Raw genomic sequence first — 20,317 nt, forward strand, 5'->3', positions numbered from 1 at the left:
GCCACAAGTTACACACACTGATACGCACTCACATACATACACTGATGTATGTATATATCTGTATATATAAAAGTCAGATTCGGAGTTAGATGCCTAGGAAAAAAGTAGTAGAACTGCCTCACTTTATGATGACTTAAATACTCTTACCATTCATTAAAGCTCCCTTTAACACAATCTTTGAATCTGGTTAATTTACTAAACCGTGGGAGAAGAGATTTTCCGTCATATACATAAGTTCTATGACAAGTTCGATCTGAACAAGCATAGAAGAATATCCCTTGTAAATAATCTATGCACGATCATTACTGATATTTTTAAAACTCGTACTTGCACGTGGACGGAAGACATTGCGGTGATGGAAGAAGCACAAGCAGGGCTTTAGGAAAAATACTCTGCATACTTCAATACGGTTATTATTCAGGGTTCACCTCAAACATATATCTCGAAAATAAAAGGTAGATTTTATTGTGTTTTTGTAGATTATAAAATAGCGTTGCTAAATAATAGCTTGATAAATTATAGTCACCATTCATATGTAAGGGTATGAATGGTAAAATAGTAGACATTTAAATATACGTTTATAGAAAAGCGAAAACCTGTGTCTGAATACCTAAAGGTTTAATTACGTATTCCAAACGCACGTTAGGTACAAAGTAAGATTGTGTTTTGAGCCCTAGCATACTTTCTCTTTGTATCAATGATTTGATTACACAGTTTAAGAACCAATGCAATGCATATATCTTTATCTCAGAAGAAATTTACGCTGATGAGGTTGCTAACTGTGCTGATACAGTAGGGCTCATTTAACAATAAATACATGCCTTTTCAATGTTTCTGTGATAAAACCGGTATGATGGTAGGTAGCGATAAACTGCAATCATTGTTTTCAGGAATTGGGGGTGTCTTAAGCAAAATTAGGTTTCGTTTTCCAAAGAAAGAGGTATTGAATATTTGTGCCTTAATGCAAATATATGGGCTCATGTTTCACCCCAAAGATAATTTGGAGAAAAGCAAAGCTGATGCTAGCGTCTCGGGTAAATAAAGCAGCTACAAGGATTTTGAATTATCGGAAACGATTAGGCTGTTTTAGTGTAGAGGATGCTTTTAACATTCTTGATTCTGTGATAAAACCAATTGCTTGGTATGGATCAGAAACTTGGTATATAAATTTAGTAAAGATATTGAGATTGTGCAAAATGTTTTTAGGTGTTCCTTAAACTGCCAATAATGCGACTGCGTAAGGGGAGTGCGGATTATACAAACTTTATACATCGTATTTATGCAATGTATTAAACATTTTCTGAAAGTTGTAAGAATGCGTTCAATTTGCGATTTATTAAATACTGGCTGAAAGTTGTAAGAATATCTTCAACCGCTATCCGCACCAATATCATTTAATATTGAGGATCAGATGAAGCCAACAATGTCAACTGGGCTACCAGAATTAGAGACGCATTATTTCGCTATCGTTTTGTGTATGTCTTGCTCCATCTCAATGTTGGAGACAAAAAAAACAATTTTTCTCACTATTTTCGCAAAGAACTGAGGATTTGTCTTTCAAAAACTGGCAGTGTCATATTGACCATTCACACAGAAGTGTATTATAGTTTGTCTAAAACTCAAATTAGAGCAGAAAAAATATATATTGTGTGGGTTATAGTAAATTTCGCACATGTTGAAAGAATAGACAGGGAGGCATAGCGGAACTGAGAGAAATAATAGGTACTTTGACTAAAGTCGAAAAAATAATGCTAATTTGGTAGAAGATTTATTGCATTTCAGTTGTGTTTGTCCAGTCTATGACCATCAAAAAAAGATATGTTTATTATCTTTATCCGTACCGCTCCGGTGGCCTAGGGGTTAGAGCGTCCGCCTCGGATGCGAGACGTCGTGGGTTCGATCCACGGCCGAGTCATACCAAAGACCTACAAAAATGTTACTAACAGCTGCCTCGCTTGGCGCTCAGCATTAAGAGGTTAGTGTTAGGACTGGTCGGCCTGGTGTCAAGATCATATGACTGGGTGGGACATCATGGTACATGTCTGTGGCATGATGCCCCAATGCTAGACATCACTATAAACTGTCACTTTGCAGACATCGTAGCGATATGACTGAACAATTGTTAAAGCTACGTTAAAATCCAAATCACACACACATCTTTATTCGTCTGTAGAAAATTGTGTATCCTACATGAGTCATACTAACATATTAGCTATAAGAAATAGTTTTTACTGTATCAGTTCAATTTTTTGTCTGAGACATTCTTTGATAACTCATAGGAATGGTGAATGAGACACTTAGTGGTAGTAACAGCTTTATAATATCATACATCGATGTTTTTAGAAAGTTGTGCATGTATACGTATGTTGACCACCACATTTAATTTCTGTACACTATGGCGTACATTATATTTACTTGTGTTGGTTTTCATAGTATGGGCCGGTGGCCTAAATTACTCAATAAATCATTCTTATTCTTTCAAATGGATATTTTAAAGTCTCCTTCTCTGCCAGCAGTAGAGAAGGGGTCTCGATCACTTCGAAAAATGGTGGTGTTTCTTACATAATATATTCTGAATTCCATGAATTGCAAATTTTGTAAGATGCCGTCTTTCTTGTTATTGTTTATGTTGCTGTTATCCTATCGCAAGTTTCAAAATGGATTTCGAGCCACTGTGGTCTTACTGAAGTTTTAAACATCAAAACACAAGAGCAGCACACTATAAATATTTTATTCTTCACTTCTACTGGAAATGTTCCTTTTCCGTATTAGTATTTATGACGCCTTAAAATAAGTGTAAGTGGACAATCTTCTCCTTGTGTGACTAAAATTGCACTGAATATTTACTTTTGCTTTTTTGTTCGGTTTAACGTCGCCTCCTAACACATTATTAGCTACATCGCCGAGAGTATGTGTATTTACCAAAGACACACGCTAACAACCGACTCTGACTTGCCTGTTGACCTGAACTGGTATCGAACCCGCAACCCATGGATTACAAGTCCGATATACTACCATCTCATACATGTTTTTAGTTTACAAAATATATGCTTCTCATATGATCAGTCTGCTGAGCTAGGTGCCATATAGTATTCCATAAATGTAAGATTAATTTGCAATCTTCAACGAATCCGAGTTACTCTATTTTACTTGTACAAATATTTAGCAGGTTCTTGCTATTTCCATCTTTATTATCTGCATATGACCGTGTCGTCCAGTTCATCTACAATTTTGATTGACTTCAACTTACGTAGATATGATTTTCCTTATAACTATTCCCGCATTGAATCCTCCTTATCTGCAAGATTCATTATTTTATGAAACCGAAATCCTTCCGATTGTTTGCAAGTTTACGGGTATGCTCTAAAGCTGTTATTTCCAATGTCGGTTATACCGAGTGAAATAAATTGTTTTCGTGACACCGTTCAAGATATATACAGGAAGCAAATACATTATATCTAGATAATCCCATTATATCCACAGGATATTTCTAAATTCTAAATCTTAACCCTAGTACAGAATGTTTGATACAAACTTAAACACGCTATCAGTATAACATGAAGAATGCTGAGCAGGTAATGTCAGACAAAATACTGTGGGGTCCCGAGTGGTCGAGTGGTCTAAAGCGCTTTCCGTTACGGATAATTGCCATCTCACCTCTGTATGCGTGGGTACAAGTCTCGGATTCGGCTAATGTGGGTATGTGAGAAGCTTGCCAGTAGCTTCTCGTGGGTCGGTGGTTCTTTCCGGGGTTTTCCCGGGTTCATCCTCTACCATTAATACTGGCCGCCATGTATAGCCTATCGTGTGCTGAAAATGGCGTTAAACACTACAACAACAACAACAAAATACTGTGCGTAGATAAATTCAATGCCTAAATACGAATGTAAGTGTCACGCGTGTGCCACGATAAAGTAAACCTATCACGTGATTTGGCGCTTTGCCAAACGCCATGTTTGTATTTAGAGTCGGTTATTTTGTTATTGTGTTCTCGTAATATTCTAATATATTTTTAATATCCATATAATTGTTTTACCTTGGATTATGACATGTTTATGCTGATGAGGTAAGTAATCTCATTAATATACAAGTCTGGACAATATTCTTACGTATACATCAGAAACTGGAAGTTTCAAGGAATTGACGAGTAACTTACCTCTGACGTAATCTGTATAACGGGTCATAAACTTCAAAAAACAATCCATAATTTGGTGTTACAGTTAAAATCAATTTACCGTCAATGATAGTATATAAATGAAGATAAATGTATAATGTATTAAAATAACCGCGAGACGGGTATTTTGGGGAAGATTTTTTTTAACAGGTAAATTATGTATTTCAAAGTATATACAGTTAGTTACTTTGTCGCTTCTATTCTGACATGGAACTATCTCTGTTAAATATTTTCATATATCTCTTGAATTATTAAGTCAGAATGATGTTATACCGTCGAAAACAGAGTTTTAAACAATGTAACGAATTACATTGGGACTAAATCATTGATTCTGTAAACCGAATCAAATTTGGCCTTCTTGTATATTAGCCACATATTCGTATTAAACCACGACTGGCATAATGAGTCAGATAATAACCCATATATTTGTAAGTACATACCATTTTATTGTTTGAACCTCTCTGCTTAATTTGTGATCACCTGCATGGTGTCCTATTGACTGATCTATTAAGTTACATTTTATATACCACACAGAAAATTCATTTTTTCTTCTGAGTCTGGGTTCTGTTTGTGATCAGGGTCTTTCATGCTCTATGATGCAACGTTTTTGTATATATATATATATATATATATATATATATATATATATATATATATATATATATATATTCCCCCTTTCTACTAGATAGGGTCTACTGTTTCCTTGTCGTTTGGCAAACGCGTTCTTAGTTCCCATTTCATTGGCATGATATGGCAATGTAAAGTGCTAAGAGTGCAATTAAAATCACCCAGCTAACATCATACTTTACATTTCCAGAAAAATGCTTATGTAAACAGCGGAATAATCTGAATAAAGTTCTTATATCGGCTGATTTTGATTACAATTATTAAGACAAGTTTGTAGGTAAGGGAACATTATATGCATACCAAGGAAAAAAAGAAAAAAAGAGATATTTTTATCAGAAGAAGGATCGGAGAAATCATTGAATTTGCTGGTGTCTGTACATATTATTAAGTTAAACGATTATGTTTAATATGTGCACAAATAAATAAGAGAGAGAGAGAGAGAGATGTGTTCAAAGTATATGATCATATTAGTACGTTTATATACCGTTTTATACCGACCACATGTCAATGAGTGAAAATAAAATACCTGCATATGAATCAAAATAATATACTTAAATATTCATTGGTTTTATTATCATATAACATGCTTTTATTTGCAAACCAGATCTAGTGTATAACAATTTTACTTCCTTCTCCAGAAATACACATATATTCATTTTGTATTTACTTAGTACAGTTATCGAGTCACTAGTTTAACGTGAAAATGAATATGAAAGGGTACCTAACAATGCAGTGATATAAACAAAAATGGCAACATTGGTAAGAACTACCCGTACCATGTACAAGTCTAAAACATCATACAATATTATTTGATGGCCGACTCTTAAATCGATGTGGCTAAAATAACCTACGACTGAGCGGGTTGTATCATTGTTATTTAATCCTTCCTTTGTATTGCTAGAAATCGATCAGTGCGAAACGTCTATCAGAAAAGGAAAATATATAACGATCATATCTAAGAAAAATACTTAAGTCACATCACATTTTAAGGCTTACAAACCTGTGTCATCATCTTTGCTCTCAATCTGCAAACGCCGAACCACCAGCTGAACACACAAAGAAGTGGTCATAGCCCCATATGCGTTACATATATGGAGCTTCCACCATTTTTCTCTCTATTATATACCCAGTCAACTTGTTTAAAGTGTCATTATAATTTACATTTTCCTTAATTTAACCTTAACACCCTCACACAGACCCAAGAAGAGTTCTTCATGAATTATACCGTCTTGCATGTGATTACCGCTATGACAAAAATAACTGCCATAGATTAAGGAGGACACTTGGTAACAGACAGACAGACGGTAGAAGGATATCGCAATATTCCATACTCTAAAGCATTGGGGACAAGAATTGGCAACGAAGAAAGTACAATAAAATACTCATTGCCATCCAGGGTTTCCTAGAATGAATGTTCTTAATAATTTTTTTATTTCTCTATAGTGGCAATTTAGTGCCTGATGTACCTTATACAAAGCATAAATACGTATTAATTCCAGACAAATTGTGGCAGAAGAAGCTGTTAAATCTCATCACTAAAGTGATTACCAGATACAAATACAAGCTTAGTGCAATTTTGCTAAGAAACTTGCATGCAATGTCAAGCAAAATTCAGCTAATCTTGTATATTTATATCTCGTCTATATAAATTGTGATAGTAGCTTAACTATAGGTTAAATAAGATATCTGTTACACAGAACGCAATGTTATTATCTGTGCCACTGTCACAAAACAAATGTACCCACTAGGAACTGTATGCAAACAGTTTTACAGCAGAAAAGAGATTAAACCTTTCTTCGACGGCTAAATTACATTAAAAGAGGCACCTTTTGGGGAGGGCTAATATCAATAAGAGCTATTCGACCTGTTGACAGCTACAGTATTATATGTCTACACCTCTAAAGAAATGTTCAGTATTCAGTTATATGAATCACAGCTAAATATTGATTTTATACACATATCACTCTTATATGTGTGTTTCAATCCATGACTGTAACTTTTATACATTCACGCACAGATCTCACAGCAGACTGTTATGATATGGACGGGTCCAAGCAAATTTTAATATGTGACTTGGATGCAAAACAAAATGTAGCAAAAAATCTCACCCAGTCTCGAACACTTTTAATTTCCAAGTGTGTATGCACTCATCATTATATTAATCGATCTGTGTGGTGTATTACATTCACTTGCAAATAAGATTTGCTGCAAAATGAAACAACCAATCCATCCAATAGAGCACTTTCCTCGAAGTGGGCCATATACAGAACAAACCTAGATAAAATCTCTTCTACCCACCTAACCCATTTAAAAGTTGAATTTCGTCATTGAAGAAGCACAAATATATGTGCTGATCGCGATCTACAATGTATTAGAGTTGAATTAATGTGTTTGTTTGTTCCTCTAGAGAACATAAAACGCAAACATAGCGTAATGAATAAATTATACACGAATATGCTGCAGTGCAGGGTTTCTTGGTAAGCTCGAATTGTTATTGTGGTACAACAATTGCAGATATAATTGAGACCTTACCTACACGGGTAATTTCATACTATAGTCTAATTCTGGTGCTTTACACCTGTCTGACCCTGAATAATTTTTAAACGAACCATATATATTGTATGCTAAAATATACAAAAGACGGTGACGTATACATTCATGATTACCGTCGTTAACAGACCTTGCGCTCCTAAATCACTTGCGCAGCAACTCTACGGGTAAAAACTGTCAAGACTTATAACCGAAGGACCTATGTTAACCAATGTTTTCAACCAAATATACATCTGTTGATGCATTTACGGGGTTTGTGGGAAAGAGCTGGAGCAGAAGATATATTTTGATCTTCGTATAGTCATCTATAATTAATCGCGTTTGGACCAGAAGTTCTTTGGTTTTCCTCTTTTTGTGTCCTTTAGCATACCGAATGTCCACGAAAAGACATACTCAACGGTTATTTGCCCCGAGTCAGTCCATACCAGGTAAGAACAAGACGGTGGAACTTCGTAGTGGAGATTAAAACAGGGAAGCACGCGGAAATGCATCCTGCAACAACGGAATTTAATATGAACATCGATTGCTTGATAAAGTTACGGATGGATGCGAGTTGGTGATCCAGTGATGTCCTAATTTGTTTGAACGAGAACACGCATGACAGAAAACTTAAAATAATACGCGGAAATTACTACAACTTTAAAAGGCTTTAAAAGCACCAAAGTAATTGCTGAAGAAGTAGTAATAGTTGTTTCAGTACTAATAATATTATTCGTATTAATAGTTGTAGTAGTTGTTGTTCGTTTTGTTTTAATTTCATTATAATATTGTACCTGTTTTGCGCATCTTTGTCCTGGTCACTTACATTTGCAGCAAAGGAAGGTAAAATTGCACATAATAAAAAACATTGGTATTGTTCTGGTAAGTAGCTACTTCAATTTATTGTCCGGTATCGTGTTTAGGCGAAGTGCTATACATATATGTTTATAGTAAAATGTGGTGATTACTTTGCCAACATGTACAATTTTCACAATCGTAATCTGTATCGTGTCTCTTGCCCAAGGGCGAGTACAAAGTGGCATCGCATTCTCAATTACAATTAGATGGAATATAAAAATGTGAGGTTAGCGGCCTATCTTAGGCAGCCAACGTTGCCTGAAGTGCTACACATATATAGTATAATGTGCCTACTAAGTTGCATAGCTAAATGCTAATAATTGTTTTGATACACATGTAACTTTTCACAAATACTTAATTTAGATAACTCTAGCATTGCGAAACAATTGTTCAAGCATATACGTTAGGAACCATGCAAAACTAGTTAGGAATTCTTCCAAAGACAGATATTTTTATATGAAGCTAGTTAGCAATCCTCCAAAACACATGTACATGTATATAAAATTAGTTAGGAATTCTCCCAAACACAGGTACATCTATATAAAGTTAGGAATCCTACAAAACACAGGAATGTGAATTTTTAAGCTAGTTAGCATAATACAATATGAAAAGATAGTAAAGACTGTCATACATGTAATAGAGATGTAAACATCAGTCTTATTCAAATTCATATTGAAAATGATTACAAGCATATTACCAGGAACTATGTGTTCTTGAAGTGTTATATTTCTGTCTGAGAATTATGTCGTTGTTAGTAAACTTTACGTAGATACCTGAACTTAGATGTACAGTTTCTAAGACGCCGCGCGGCTTACCCGAGATAATATAATATAAAAATTTGTTAAGGTACCTCGAGATGTATTTAGTGATTTCAGAGAGTTTATTATCTGTGTGCCTGTCTTCCGCGTACTGTCTGACTGTCTGTCTCCTCCGTACTGCCTATCTGTCTGTCTGTCTGTCTGTGTCTCTCTGTCTCTCCCTCCATATATGTATATATATATATATATATATATATATATATATATATATATATATATATATATATATACGGATGCGTGTCTGTAAATAAAGATTACCTTTAAGCCATCGTACACGTGGTAAGAAGAGGGTTTGATAAAGGTGACAGGGAATGTTATAATGAGATATTCATAGATTAAAACTTAAACAGAATTGATACGAGAGTGGTGGCAAGATGGTGACTTTTGATCATGAAATTGTTCCTAAAGGAACAGATACATCATATGCTATTACTAATTGATACCCAAATTATTTTGAGTTGTACATTTCTTACACAAGTTTCCTATATGTGTGTGGTGCGTGCAATTATAATTGCGATTTGCTGTTAGCACACATTTCTTGTCTTAGGTAACTAAAAGAATGAAAACTAATATTTTGTAACATGCAAGCTAAGAACGCACATGTCGTACGAAATTTCCATAAATCAGGACAGTGAAAGGCTGTCAGCCACAAAAGAATCCTTTAATTGTGGTAAAGTTCCATCTAGCAGTTTAGGAGTATATGGAGTTCTTGGCAGAAGGACGTACAGACAGACTGAAGATATCACAAAATATAGTGACTAAAGCGTTTTAATAACTGCATCATCTCCGAGTAAATAATAATAATAATGATAATAATAATAATAATAATAATGAGGACTTTGTATAGCGCCTCATCTTTAGAAGCTCTCAGCGCTTTACATTAGACAGCACCTATAACATAAAAAACATACAATGATATTATTACAAAAAAAACAAACACCATGAAATAAAAAAAAACATAAACAACATGCTGAAAATATTTAAGGTAAGGAACATTATTAGGTCTTTAAGTTTGTTCTTGCAGTCGAAATATCACTGCTGTTTGGTCTTTATTTTGCACTGTACTATATTCGGCAGTCAGCAATAACGAGGTCCATTTGATCCAAATATGCAAAGTGTTCGTCTTTGTGTACACAGTGTTGTAAAATGTTTTTATGAAGACAGTCACGTAATATGGAGATACCCGGACAAAATTAAACTATTTAATATCAAGGTAGAAACAAGGTCTATTTGTATTGAGTATATGTTTCTCCCCAACAGTCTCAAATGGATGTGAATACGGCATTTAAGGCTTAAATTTCAACTTGAACAAAGGGAACACATTTAATGCAGAATGAAAAGGACGGTTAGTTACAACCCCTTTGTAGTAACCGTACAGCGCCTGGTTGAACGGAATATAAATGTGTCATGATAAGGAAAAGCAGTTGCGAAAAAATGAAATTCATGTTAATTGGTTCATTTGGGAACAAGGGAGGGTATCGAACTAGACAACGTAGCTATCGAAAGGTTAAGCGATTTTATCAGAGTTTTCCGAACATGCGAGACAAAATTCCGTGATCTAGAGATAGTTCAGGACATGTACATATGTAAATGATATGGCATTCTGCTGTATCTTAATATGAACGAGTGAGCACTATTAGAAGCCATTGGAGCCCTAAACAGTAGAGTACTTACTGATCAATTGAGACATTTTACAATGGTTCTTATCCGCATATATTATTTATAGGCAATAAGGATAAAATAATATAAACATAAAGGCTCAATTTCACTGTTAACAACAGTAAGTACAAATATTCAGCTTTATTTAAAAAGGAGGAACAAATGCTGTTGCTTTTGAAAGGAAATCCTTAATTTGTTATATTTGTAAAATCTCAAAAGCACAAACACGCAAAGATGAATAAATTAGCCGTTAGAACCAATTTCATTCGATGAGATGTATGATATTGACAAACGGCAACGTTTCCTAAGCCATAATGAAACAGAAAATTGGTTTTATTACCCAATTACTTTTTACGACGATGACCTTACAAGTGACAAGGAAGTTAATTGATATTTCTTGTTAGCTCCAATTAATGTCAAATGAATTGATTACACACATTTTTTTATATATAAGCATCCGTAAAAGCAAATTTGCAACTGGATTTCTGAATGCGGGTTTTATGTAACACACACACACACACACACACACACACACACACACAGACATAACAAAAACAGTAATAACAAAACAAGTCAAGTCCAAATGTAAAAAAGGGAATGGAGTCAAAGGTTTATTAAATACACTTGTTAGGTAAATCTACAATTTAACAAAATAATATTCCTTTCTTAATCTCTTTCTTCTGTAATACCTGCATATCTATGTGGAGATCAACAATAGACGACAAGGAATAAATGCACATTTTGTTTGTATCCACCATCCTTGCGATTACATATATATATATATATATATATATATATATATATATATATATATATATATATATATATATATGGAAAGTTTGTCTGAATCGTGTGCACAAAATAACTGATAATTACCTTTTCTATCCATTGAATCCTTTTGATTATGTAGACATTTTGAAAACAAAATGCTTAGCATATATGTGTGTGTGTGTGTGTGTGTGTGTGTGTGTGACTACGGAAAATTAATACAAATTTGACACATCGGAGTAATCTGCAAATATTCCTGGAATGATTAAAACGATTGAGAGCGAAGTAAATATAATAATAAGAAGAAAATAATCATTTATATGGAAATAACAGCTTTTCTACTTCAACATGTTTCAGTTAGTGACATTGAGGAGCCATTTTGTCTACACGTTTTCATGAAGCAAATGAATGTAAACGGATAATGATTCGTTAGTGATATGGTGTATATTTGACATAGTATTAATTCAGCTGTGTCCTCTTCATGTGTTTCAGAACATTTAATATAACCAATGGCTTACTCAAAAGATCCTAAGCCAAAGATGGGACTTCACGATGACATATTTTACACTACAGTTGAAGCCCGGGTGGAATGTTACCCAAGAATAAAGTACTTTCAATCGGAGCTGCAGGGCCTGTTTCCTAGATTCCAAAGAATTTTTGGTGCGTATAACGATAGTCAAGTTCATTTTAATTAACGTTTGACATCCTAACACCGTAAAAATATGAACTGTGTTGTCTACTATTGACCTTACCTTGATCGACAGGTCAAACTAGTAGTAGATTAAAACATAATATCATATTTAGTAACTGTTAAAAACTTATGTGAAGAAAAATTAAATTACGTTGGATAACTTACATACAAAACACATTGATGCAACCATAACATCTACTCTTACATGCATGTTTATAGGTTTTTATACTTTTCTTAGAATACTAAAATCATGTATCATGACAAGGCTACATACATACTGACATATTGATACAAAGTACACACATACTGAAATACTGATATATGGTACATACAAAACTGTCATGCTGATACAAAGTACATAAGTACTGAAATACCGATACATGGTAAGTACCTGAATACTGATACATACATACTAAGCTACTGACACATAGTACATACAAACTGAAATACTGATACCTGAAACATACATACTGAAATACCGATGCATGGTACATACAAAACTGACATACTGATACATGGTACATAAAAGCTGACATTTTGATAAATGGTAGATTCATGCGAAAACACTGATACATGTACATAAAAACTAAATTACTGAAACATTAATGAACCCTACTCGATGTGAATACACGACATTTAATCAAGTCTCATTATATCCAAGCCTTGACAAGTTATAGGCAGGGATCACGAATGCATTTAGCGGAGGGTTCATCATCATCACTAAAACAGCAGAAATTCTCCTATGGAATGAAGAGCTATGTTTCCTTGGTGTTTCATAAATCCACCAACAGTTTTAGAAATTTCTAACAATAACTTCTCATCACGTATCTCACCGCCTTTAATCATTAAAAATAGCAACATCTCATGCGAATAAATGTGGCGGAAAGAGAATATATATTTTCATTATCCTGTATATATATATATATATATATATATATATATATATATATATATATATATATATATATATATATATATATATATATATATATATATATATATATATATTCTTATGTTACTTGTTTAGGCTCGAATAAACAGTAAGAGTGAAAGCAACAAGCTTTTGAAAAAGTTAACAAATTATTTATTTCTCTGGAAAAATACTGTAAAAATAAAAAAATAAGAACTTACGGTTTTAAGAATCAAATCCAAAAATAATCCAAGAATAATCCACGAATAAAATTTTAGAAGTCCTAATATTGTAATGTTCTGATGAATTCAAGTTCTACTCCCGTCGAAGAAACCAAGATGAAAGGCGCTGACGTATGCTGTATCCAGTACTGTGTTCAAGCCTACAGTTCCTTGTAACAACTCAAGAAATAATCCGGTGTTTGACTTAATGGCATTTCTTTAATACAAAAATGTTCTGCATGAGCATTCAAAATATTTCCAGAGAAACGTATTAATCTTTTAGAATCCAAATAATTATAATAAACATTAAAATGTAATTCCCAAAATGACACAACAAAATAATCACCTTCACGTCCTAGTGTTTAGAAGCTCAACTGAGATCTCTCTCCCTAAACAATGGTTCAAGACTTGAATATCGCGCAAAACAGATACCAGGATAAGGGTCGCGTGATCATGTTTACATCACGTACTCTCAGCATAGCCCTGACAAGAACCAATCAATTTGCTCAAAGAATAAAATAAAAAAAAGATTTTTTACTTCAATAAAGCTATTTACAAGCCTAGGGTCATGTGTTTGATACAGCCTCGATCTCACTCTTATTATTCCCGCAATAAAAATAAATATACAAAATACTTGTTGACGTGAATGTTACTAATTTTGAATCAAGGTCGGGAACTAGGTCAGATTTTCGTGTTTACAAAAATGAACAGTCAAGGTCAAACTATGTGCTGGAAAAAGCATCGAGTTCCTAGTAAACAGAACTACATCATTTTGACATTTAATGAAATTTAAAAAAAAGATTTTAAACTTGCAAACAATTAAATCAGATATAAATTAAATCACATATGCATAACACTATATATATATATATATATATATATATATATATATATATATATATATATATATATATATATATATATATATATATATATATATATATATATATGTCCAGCATTGTTTGTGTCTTGTGTTTCAAGTGTGCCTGAATGAATTATGGCCTTTGTGTCTGTCGTGATCTCTAATTTGTAAAATAAGATTGTAAAAATGTGCATTCTACAAAATATCTAATTCATGTTTGCTTTGTATTGTAGAACAATTGCCAGGAAGTTTGAAACTGTCAGTTGAAGGTTTAGGTTCCATTAGCGATGCCGTGCAGCACATGAAAAATTCCAGGCCTAAGCTGTTCATGTTCGGCCCGACACATTCCAAAATCCCTATATGGGATCTGGTAAAGATAGGTAAACTCTATAAACCAGAGACTCACCTTTTCGGAGAAATGCATAATCTTGATGAAAATGAGAAGAAGTACAAGATGGTATTGGCAATGTGTACGCTGAGAATGATGGATACTACGAAGGTACCACTTTATTTTCAAATAGAGACTTTGTAATTATATCATTTTAACACAAGATGGCATGCACTGCTTAAAGTTCATAAATACTTCTTTTTGTAGCCCAATAGTGAAATTTAGACATTTTGCAAAGGATGAACAAGTATATATCTTTAACTTAAACTTGGAGACCCTTTTCTCACCTTTCCTTCCTGATCATTCTTACTCGGTCAGCAATTAAATGCTTTATCTGAATGATGAATATTCTATTTAACATCATTCTACGTTGCAAAAAAATCTTAATAACGTGCATTGACTTCGGTTCAATTTCGTTTCCAGGGACAGGATACCTTGCGAAAAGTGAAAAGCTTCTTCGGAGCGGAAAATATGATATTTTTTGTAGACGGAGCATACGAACTCAACAGGGACATGGTTGTCAATACTTTGGCACTCTTAGAGAATTTCCTCAAACTGAAAAAAGATGATATAAACGTCGTCTATGAGAGCAAAAAGGAGACCATTTCGAATTTTATAAACAACCATATGGAACACAAGTTTGTCAACACCTTCGTGTCACTAAATACGTTCTTGCTAGAAATTACCAAGAAAAGAAGTCATACCCGTGGGTCTACGTTTGGAGATAAACGCACAGGAGGTCGATTTTATAGAGAAATTAGAACACACTTTGAGAATGTTTTGACAGTAATTGACTTGCTAGTGACTTCGAAAGGGGAATCTCCCGAACAGAAGCTAGCAACAGCAATCGTTGCTTTCGCAGAAACACTGTTGATCAGAGAGATAGCAGAAACATACGAAATGCAAGATGTAAAAGTATTTGATTACTGTCAGAAAGAAAACTACAGTGATAATTGGATATCATCTTTACAGAAACATCTTTACCAAGTTCCTTTGGTAAAGAAATTTGATCAGTTCGTCAGAACGCCGAATGATGAGTCAGTCAAAAGTGACATAGAAAAACATTACACATTAGACGATGCAAAGACCATTGGCAAGGAAGTAACAAAGGTTTTGATTGGACACTTTCTTCAAGTAGGGACCAGTGTTAAAGAAATCAGAGTTACTTTAGATCTTTTGACTGATCTCAGGAAGGAACTTCTGAGACTTATGGAAGAAACAATTGATGGAGACAAATACGTCGAGCGTGTGCCAAAGTTGGAGAACTGGAGAAAACAACTACTAGGGTTTGCTTTGCTATTATATTCTATTCTCTCTGTTTATCTCTGTCTCTGTCTTTTCTCTCTTAATCTATCTATCTATCTATCTATCGATCGATCGATCGATCTATCTATCTATCTAACGATCTGTCTGTCTATCTATCTCTCTCTCTCTCGCTCTCTCTCTGTCTGTCTGTCTCTCTATCTATGTATATATCTATCTATCTATCGATTTAATTTTATACAACTCCTTCTCAGTTGATTCGTGCATATATTAGATTGTTAAGTTAGCATAACATGTAGTATTACTGATCTCTAGTTATGATTTGAAGTAGTTGCTCTCTAGTTGTTATAAATTTTCTCCATCATGACAAGTCATTTACGTTTTCCTTATAATGATTAATGTACATTTAGGCAGGCCTGTTGATTCTTTTAAAATCTTTTTTGATAATGTGGCATGAATGGCGTATTTATAGAATAAAAAATACGGTTCAATCTTTATAAAATGTTATCATTTTTGTTTGTTTTTGTTGATAACACTGTCAGGACACATATTATGTGGAGGCGAATAACCTGTTTCAAATGAAACTCACACTTCAAATTTTAAATTCCATAAAAAGAGAGGATATGTGTTATACTATGCCCCGACTGGTTTAATTAATATGTACCATTTTTCTACCAGGATTAAAGAGGTTGAATCATTCGGTATTGTTCTCGGGAAGACTGCTGTATTCGTGAAACCGTCAGAATCTAAGGAGAGAGAAAGAGAGGTTTGTACGCAGATAAAAAAGTCATTGAAGGGTTTCCCGAGTGAATTTGTTGTTAAATTTGTCACACACACCTCCTTTGCGGGAAGACATGGGACCGGAACCAGTTCAAAAATAGTCATGGGTGATGCATTTCTTAGTGAATGTGGGCAACGTGGAACAATCGGCCTTTTCATGCATGAAGATGGGACTGAGCACAGGGATCTTCATTTTGTCACAAGCAGTCATGTTGTCTTAGGTTCAAAAATAGTAAAAACCAATGATCAGAGTCCGGTTCTTCTTGGCACAACAAGACACTCCTTGCTGACTGACGACGGTTTGGTTGATATTGCTGCTATTCGGATTGAAGAAGGTATACAAAATCGTTGTAATATCTTCTTTAAAGATAACGATGAAACTTGCAAGTGTAAAATACTTGATATGAATGAAATCCAAAATCTGAAAGAAGGAAAACATATTTACAAAAGAGGGTCTACCACAGGTGAAACTAAAGGATCTATCATTTCAGAGGATTTCAGAGGATCTGGTTTAAAGGATCACAATTTTCTGGTCGGTCTGCCGGTTGGATCGGATGAAGCTGCACGCAATATAGGATTTGCCCAAGAAGGTGATAGTGGGGCCGTGTTGTACACAAAAACACCAGATGGAGAAGTTCGATTTGTAGCTGTACTAATGGGAAAATATAATCTAAGAGATGAAGAAGATAACCCAAATTCAACGTTTAAAAGTTTGACCAGGGACGTGGGTTCTCTAATTCTGATCACCTGTCTTCGGGAAGGATTAAACAGAATTGAACAGCAGTTTCATTTCAAATTGACCTTACCAACATTATAATGAGAAAATACTAGTATGAAACATGTAGTGTAATGTTTTAATTAGGGAAAATACCTGTTTTTTGTGTACAAATTACATCTCTTAATTTGTTGAGAACCAAGAATAAAAGATTGTTTAACTTCAGTATAAAACACCCATAAGCCCCCGTCGGAGCCTGCGAAATTGGGATGTCTAATATGAAACTGAGTAAAACGCGTTTGATTAAAAAAAGCTCAACTAAATAAATAAATTAAAAAGAAATTACTCACGATGTTAACATTTATGGCATGTGTAACAAGTTTAGCATTTTAGAATTACTTGCATATCTTACTGTACAACTGAATCCATCAAGAAAGTAACATGGCATAAAAAACCAATTTTCAATTAAAGTTACTTTGTGTGTATTGGAGCCATATTGGAATAACATTTCTAGGCTACATTTTCGTAGCGAGCATTATTTATTGTAAAACTATGAGATACTGAAAATACAGAAAAGTCTGATCCAACCATAGCAACTAGAAATAATCTTGCTCTTGAGAATAAAGATTGCGGTTTTGCGTTTTTCATCTTGTTTTCGAATATTCTTTACATATCGCTGTTTCATATAGTTTGATATCGTAACGTGCACACAATGTTTTGCATTACATTCACAGTTAAAACGTCAGTTTTGGCAAGAATACAGAATACTTTTCAAAAAAGACAAAGCCAAAGAAAAACAAAACCGGTATCTATCTATGAAATGGATCAGGATATAAGTCTATTTCAGTATTACTTTGCATAACGTATTCAAATGATTTAATTGCTTGCGGTAATGTTACTTTTAAAAATGTCAGACATAGGACCAAGAACTTCCAAAAATTGCACTGTAAGAAAACGTGTCAGTCATTTATTGTTGAAGTTGTACGACAGTAATTGATGGCTATTTATTTTAGCCATAATTGTGCAACATATTTATAATTTAGTGGAAAAATCTGTGGGACAATGCAAAGGTTTGCACTGGAAATGAAGAAAAGGATGGTAGGTACGCTTGAATAATAGTCTGGATGAAGTATTGCCTGGTAACCAATTAAAACAAATTGATGTTTATTGTGACAATGGATAGTAAGATCAACATTAGTAAACCTAGAAGCGTGTATGCCAAATCGTGTTGCCTTTAAAATTCGTCTAAACGTTAATTTAACTAATGTGATCAAGGAAGGACGTACAGAATGACGTGGGAACGGACCTACACGGGCTAGACTATATGACCCAAAATTATAGTGGTGGGGTGTGTGCAACAGATGGTCTACTAAATGTTATTTTCGTATCACGGATTTTGATAATGTTATTTAACAAATGAATCAAATAAATACCATGTTATATATTATAATATCAAATTATATTTCAACTTAGAAAAGTGGAACAATCACCTACTTCAGCCAGCCAAAACGTTTCCAAATGTCTTCATTAAAAAAAGAGCGTGTATGAGTCAACTTTGCGATATACAGTTGCTCAACCTTGCCGTAGCCTATTACTAGAAGACACCTATTTGTTACATTTTGGGAGATTTAAATAATTAGTTTCTGTCAGAAAATATTCGTTAAAGTTTTCATATGAGTACATTCTTTATAGATTTACGAGTGTACGTTCTCAGTAATTTATATATATTTGTTAACGTATTTCAAGTGTCATCAGTCAATTTATCGCTCTAATCGTAATTAATAAAATGTAGCTGATGGTAACTGTTTATGCTATAATGACAACTGTAAATGTGATTTGATATTTTATATCCAGTTTTTAAGAAACAGGGAACTGAAGGCTATTTTAATGTCCGTCCGGATATCTCTGGTTTTGATATATTAATGCAGAACTTGTACAGTATTGTTCGTCTAACAAAGTACATACTGAAATAATTCAATGACATTCATGTTTTCGTATGTAATGGATTTATGAACATGTTGCTGTTTACAATAGCCATCGGAACCACATAATGAACACATAATTTGCCATTACAATGAAAGTAAATGCATCGTATCGTCACTAAATAAAAATGCTTTTTCGTCCAATTAAAGAACCCCATCATATATGCTAAACATATTGTCTGCTTCTAACTGCATTTAAATGCAGCATTAAATACTCTTGTGACCTCAGCTGATCTATTTCTTGCTGTTTCATTGTTGTGAACCCCGGTATATACGATATATATCATGTGATAGTGTACCTATCGAGCAATGACTGCTTCAGTGTCTTTGTCAGAGTTACGTCCTTTCTAAGACTTGCAGCTGGATAGATTGCATCGCACATAGCTTTAAAGGAAACTAGTTCAGCAAATTTTTATTGATATCTGTGAAACTTGGTGCATAAAATTATCCTTGAACAAGATCATGCTTGACGTATGTTACGTGTTTAGGTTCTCATAAACTGTAACGAGAAAAAAGTAAAGACAACAAATTTAGTAACATATAATAAATAATTTATTTAACTTGAAACATAAGGTAAAATGACAAAAAGAACATACAGTTTTAAGAATCAAAAAAAAAATTTTTAAGAATAATCCAAGAATAAAAGAATTAGAGTCCTTCTATTAAAATGTTCTAATGAATTTGGGTTCAAGTCCCGACGAAATCCAAAATGGAAGCGATGAGGTATACTGTAGCCAGTATAGTATTGACGTGTCAAAGTAGTTAAGTGGGGCACCCTAGGGACAATGGGACTTAGCATTAAAAAGACCCCTGGGCAACTCTAGGGACAATGGAAATTTAACATGGAGAAAAATCGTGGGCAACTCTAGGGACAATGGGAATTTAACACAGAGTTTGGGTCTGTCTAGGGACAAGGGGAAATTAACATGGGAATAGAGTTTGGGCTTGTCTAGGGACAAGGGGAATTGAATATGGGATTTTTTTTTAAAAGAAAATTTTTTTAAATTTAAATTTAAATTTAGGCAATGGAAAGGCTATCTCTTTTCGAGAAATATGGCTGGCCCTGAAAAGG

The 20,317-nt window shown here is 33.9% G+C and overlaps 1 protein-coding gene across 1 annotated transcript; it reads left to right on the plus strand.

Annotated features, from left to right (window-relative positions):
* The first annotated feature begins 3,949 nt into the window (after window positions 1–3,949).
* On the plus strand, window positions 3,950–19,690 carry LOC149775809 (uncharacterized). Its single transcript, XM_089943694.1, has 5 exons — window positions 3,950–4,066; window positions 11,926–12,093; window positions 14,351–14,616; window positions 14,929–15,791; window positions 16,447–19,690. The coding sequence occupies exons 2-5, from the start codon at window positions 11,943–11,945 to the stop codon at window positions 17,363–17,365; spliced, it is 2,199 nt and encodes a 732-aa protein (XP_089799820.1). The 5' UTR covers window positions 3,950–4,066; window positions 11,926–11,942; the 3' UTR covers window positions 17,366–19,690.
* The last annotated feature ends 627 nt before the right edge of the window (window positions 19,691–20,317 follow it).

This window comes from Sinohyriopsis cumingii, chromosome 19 (genome assembly GCF_028554795.1).
Source record: "Sinohyriopsis cumingii isolate HCF-2022 chromosome 19, ASM2855479v2, whole genome shotgun sequence".
Taxonomy (NCBI): domain Eukaryota; kingdom Metazoa; phylum Mollusca; class Bivalvia; order Unionida; family Unionidae; genus Sinohyriopsis; species Sinohyriopsis cumingii.

What these genes read in the sequence shown, in the direction of transcription:
- LOC149775809 (XM_089943694.1), top strand. Translation starts at nt 11,943, where the DNA reads ATGGCTTACTCAAAAGATCCTAAGCCAAAGATGGGACTTCACGATGAC. An exon ending in GAATGATGGATACTACGAAG is followed by an intron (nt 14,617 to 14,928) that starts GTACCACTTTAT and finishes TTTCGTTTCCAG; the next exon opens with GGACAGGATACCTTGCGAAA. An exon ending in TGGAGAAAACAACTACTAGG is followed by an intron (nt 15,792 to 16,446) that starts GTTTGCTTTGCT and finishes TTTTTCTACCAG; the next exon opens with GATTAAAGAGGTTGAATCAT.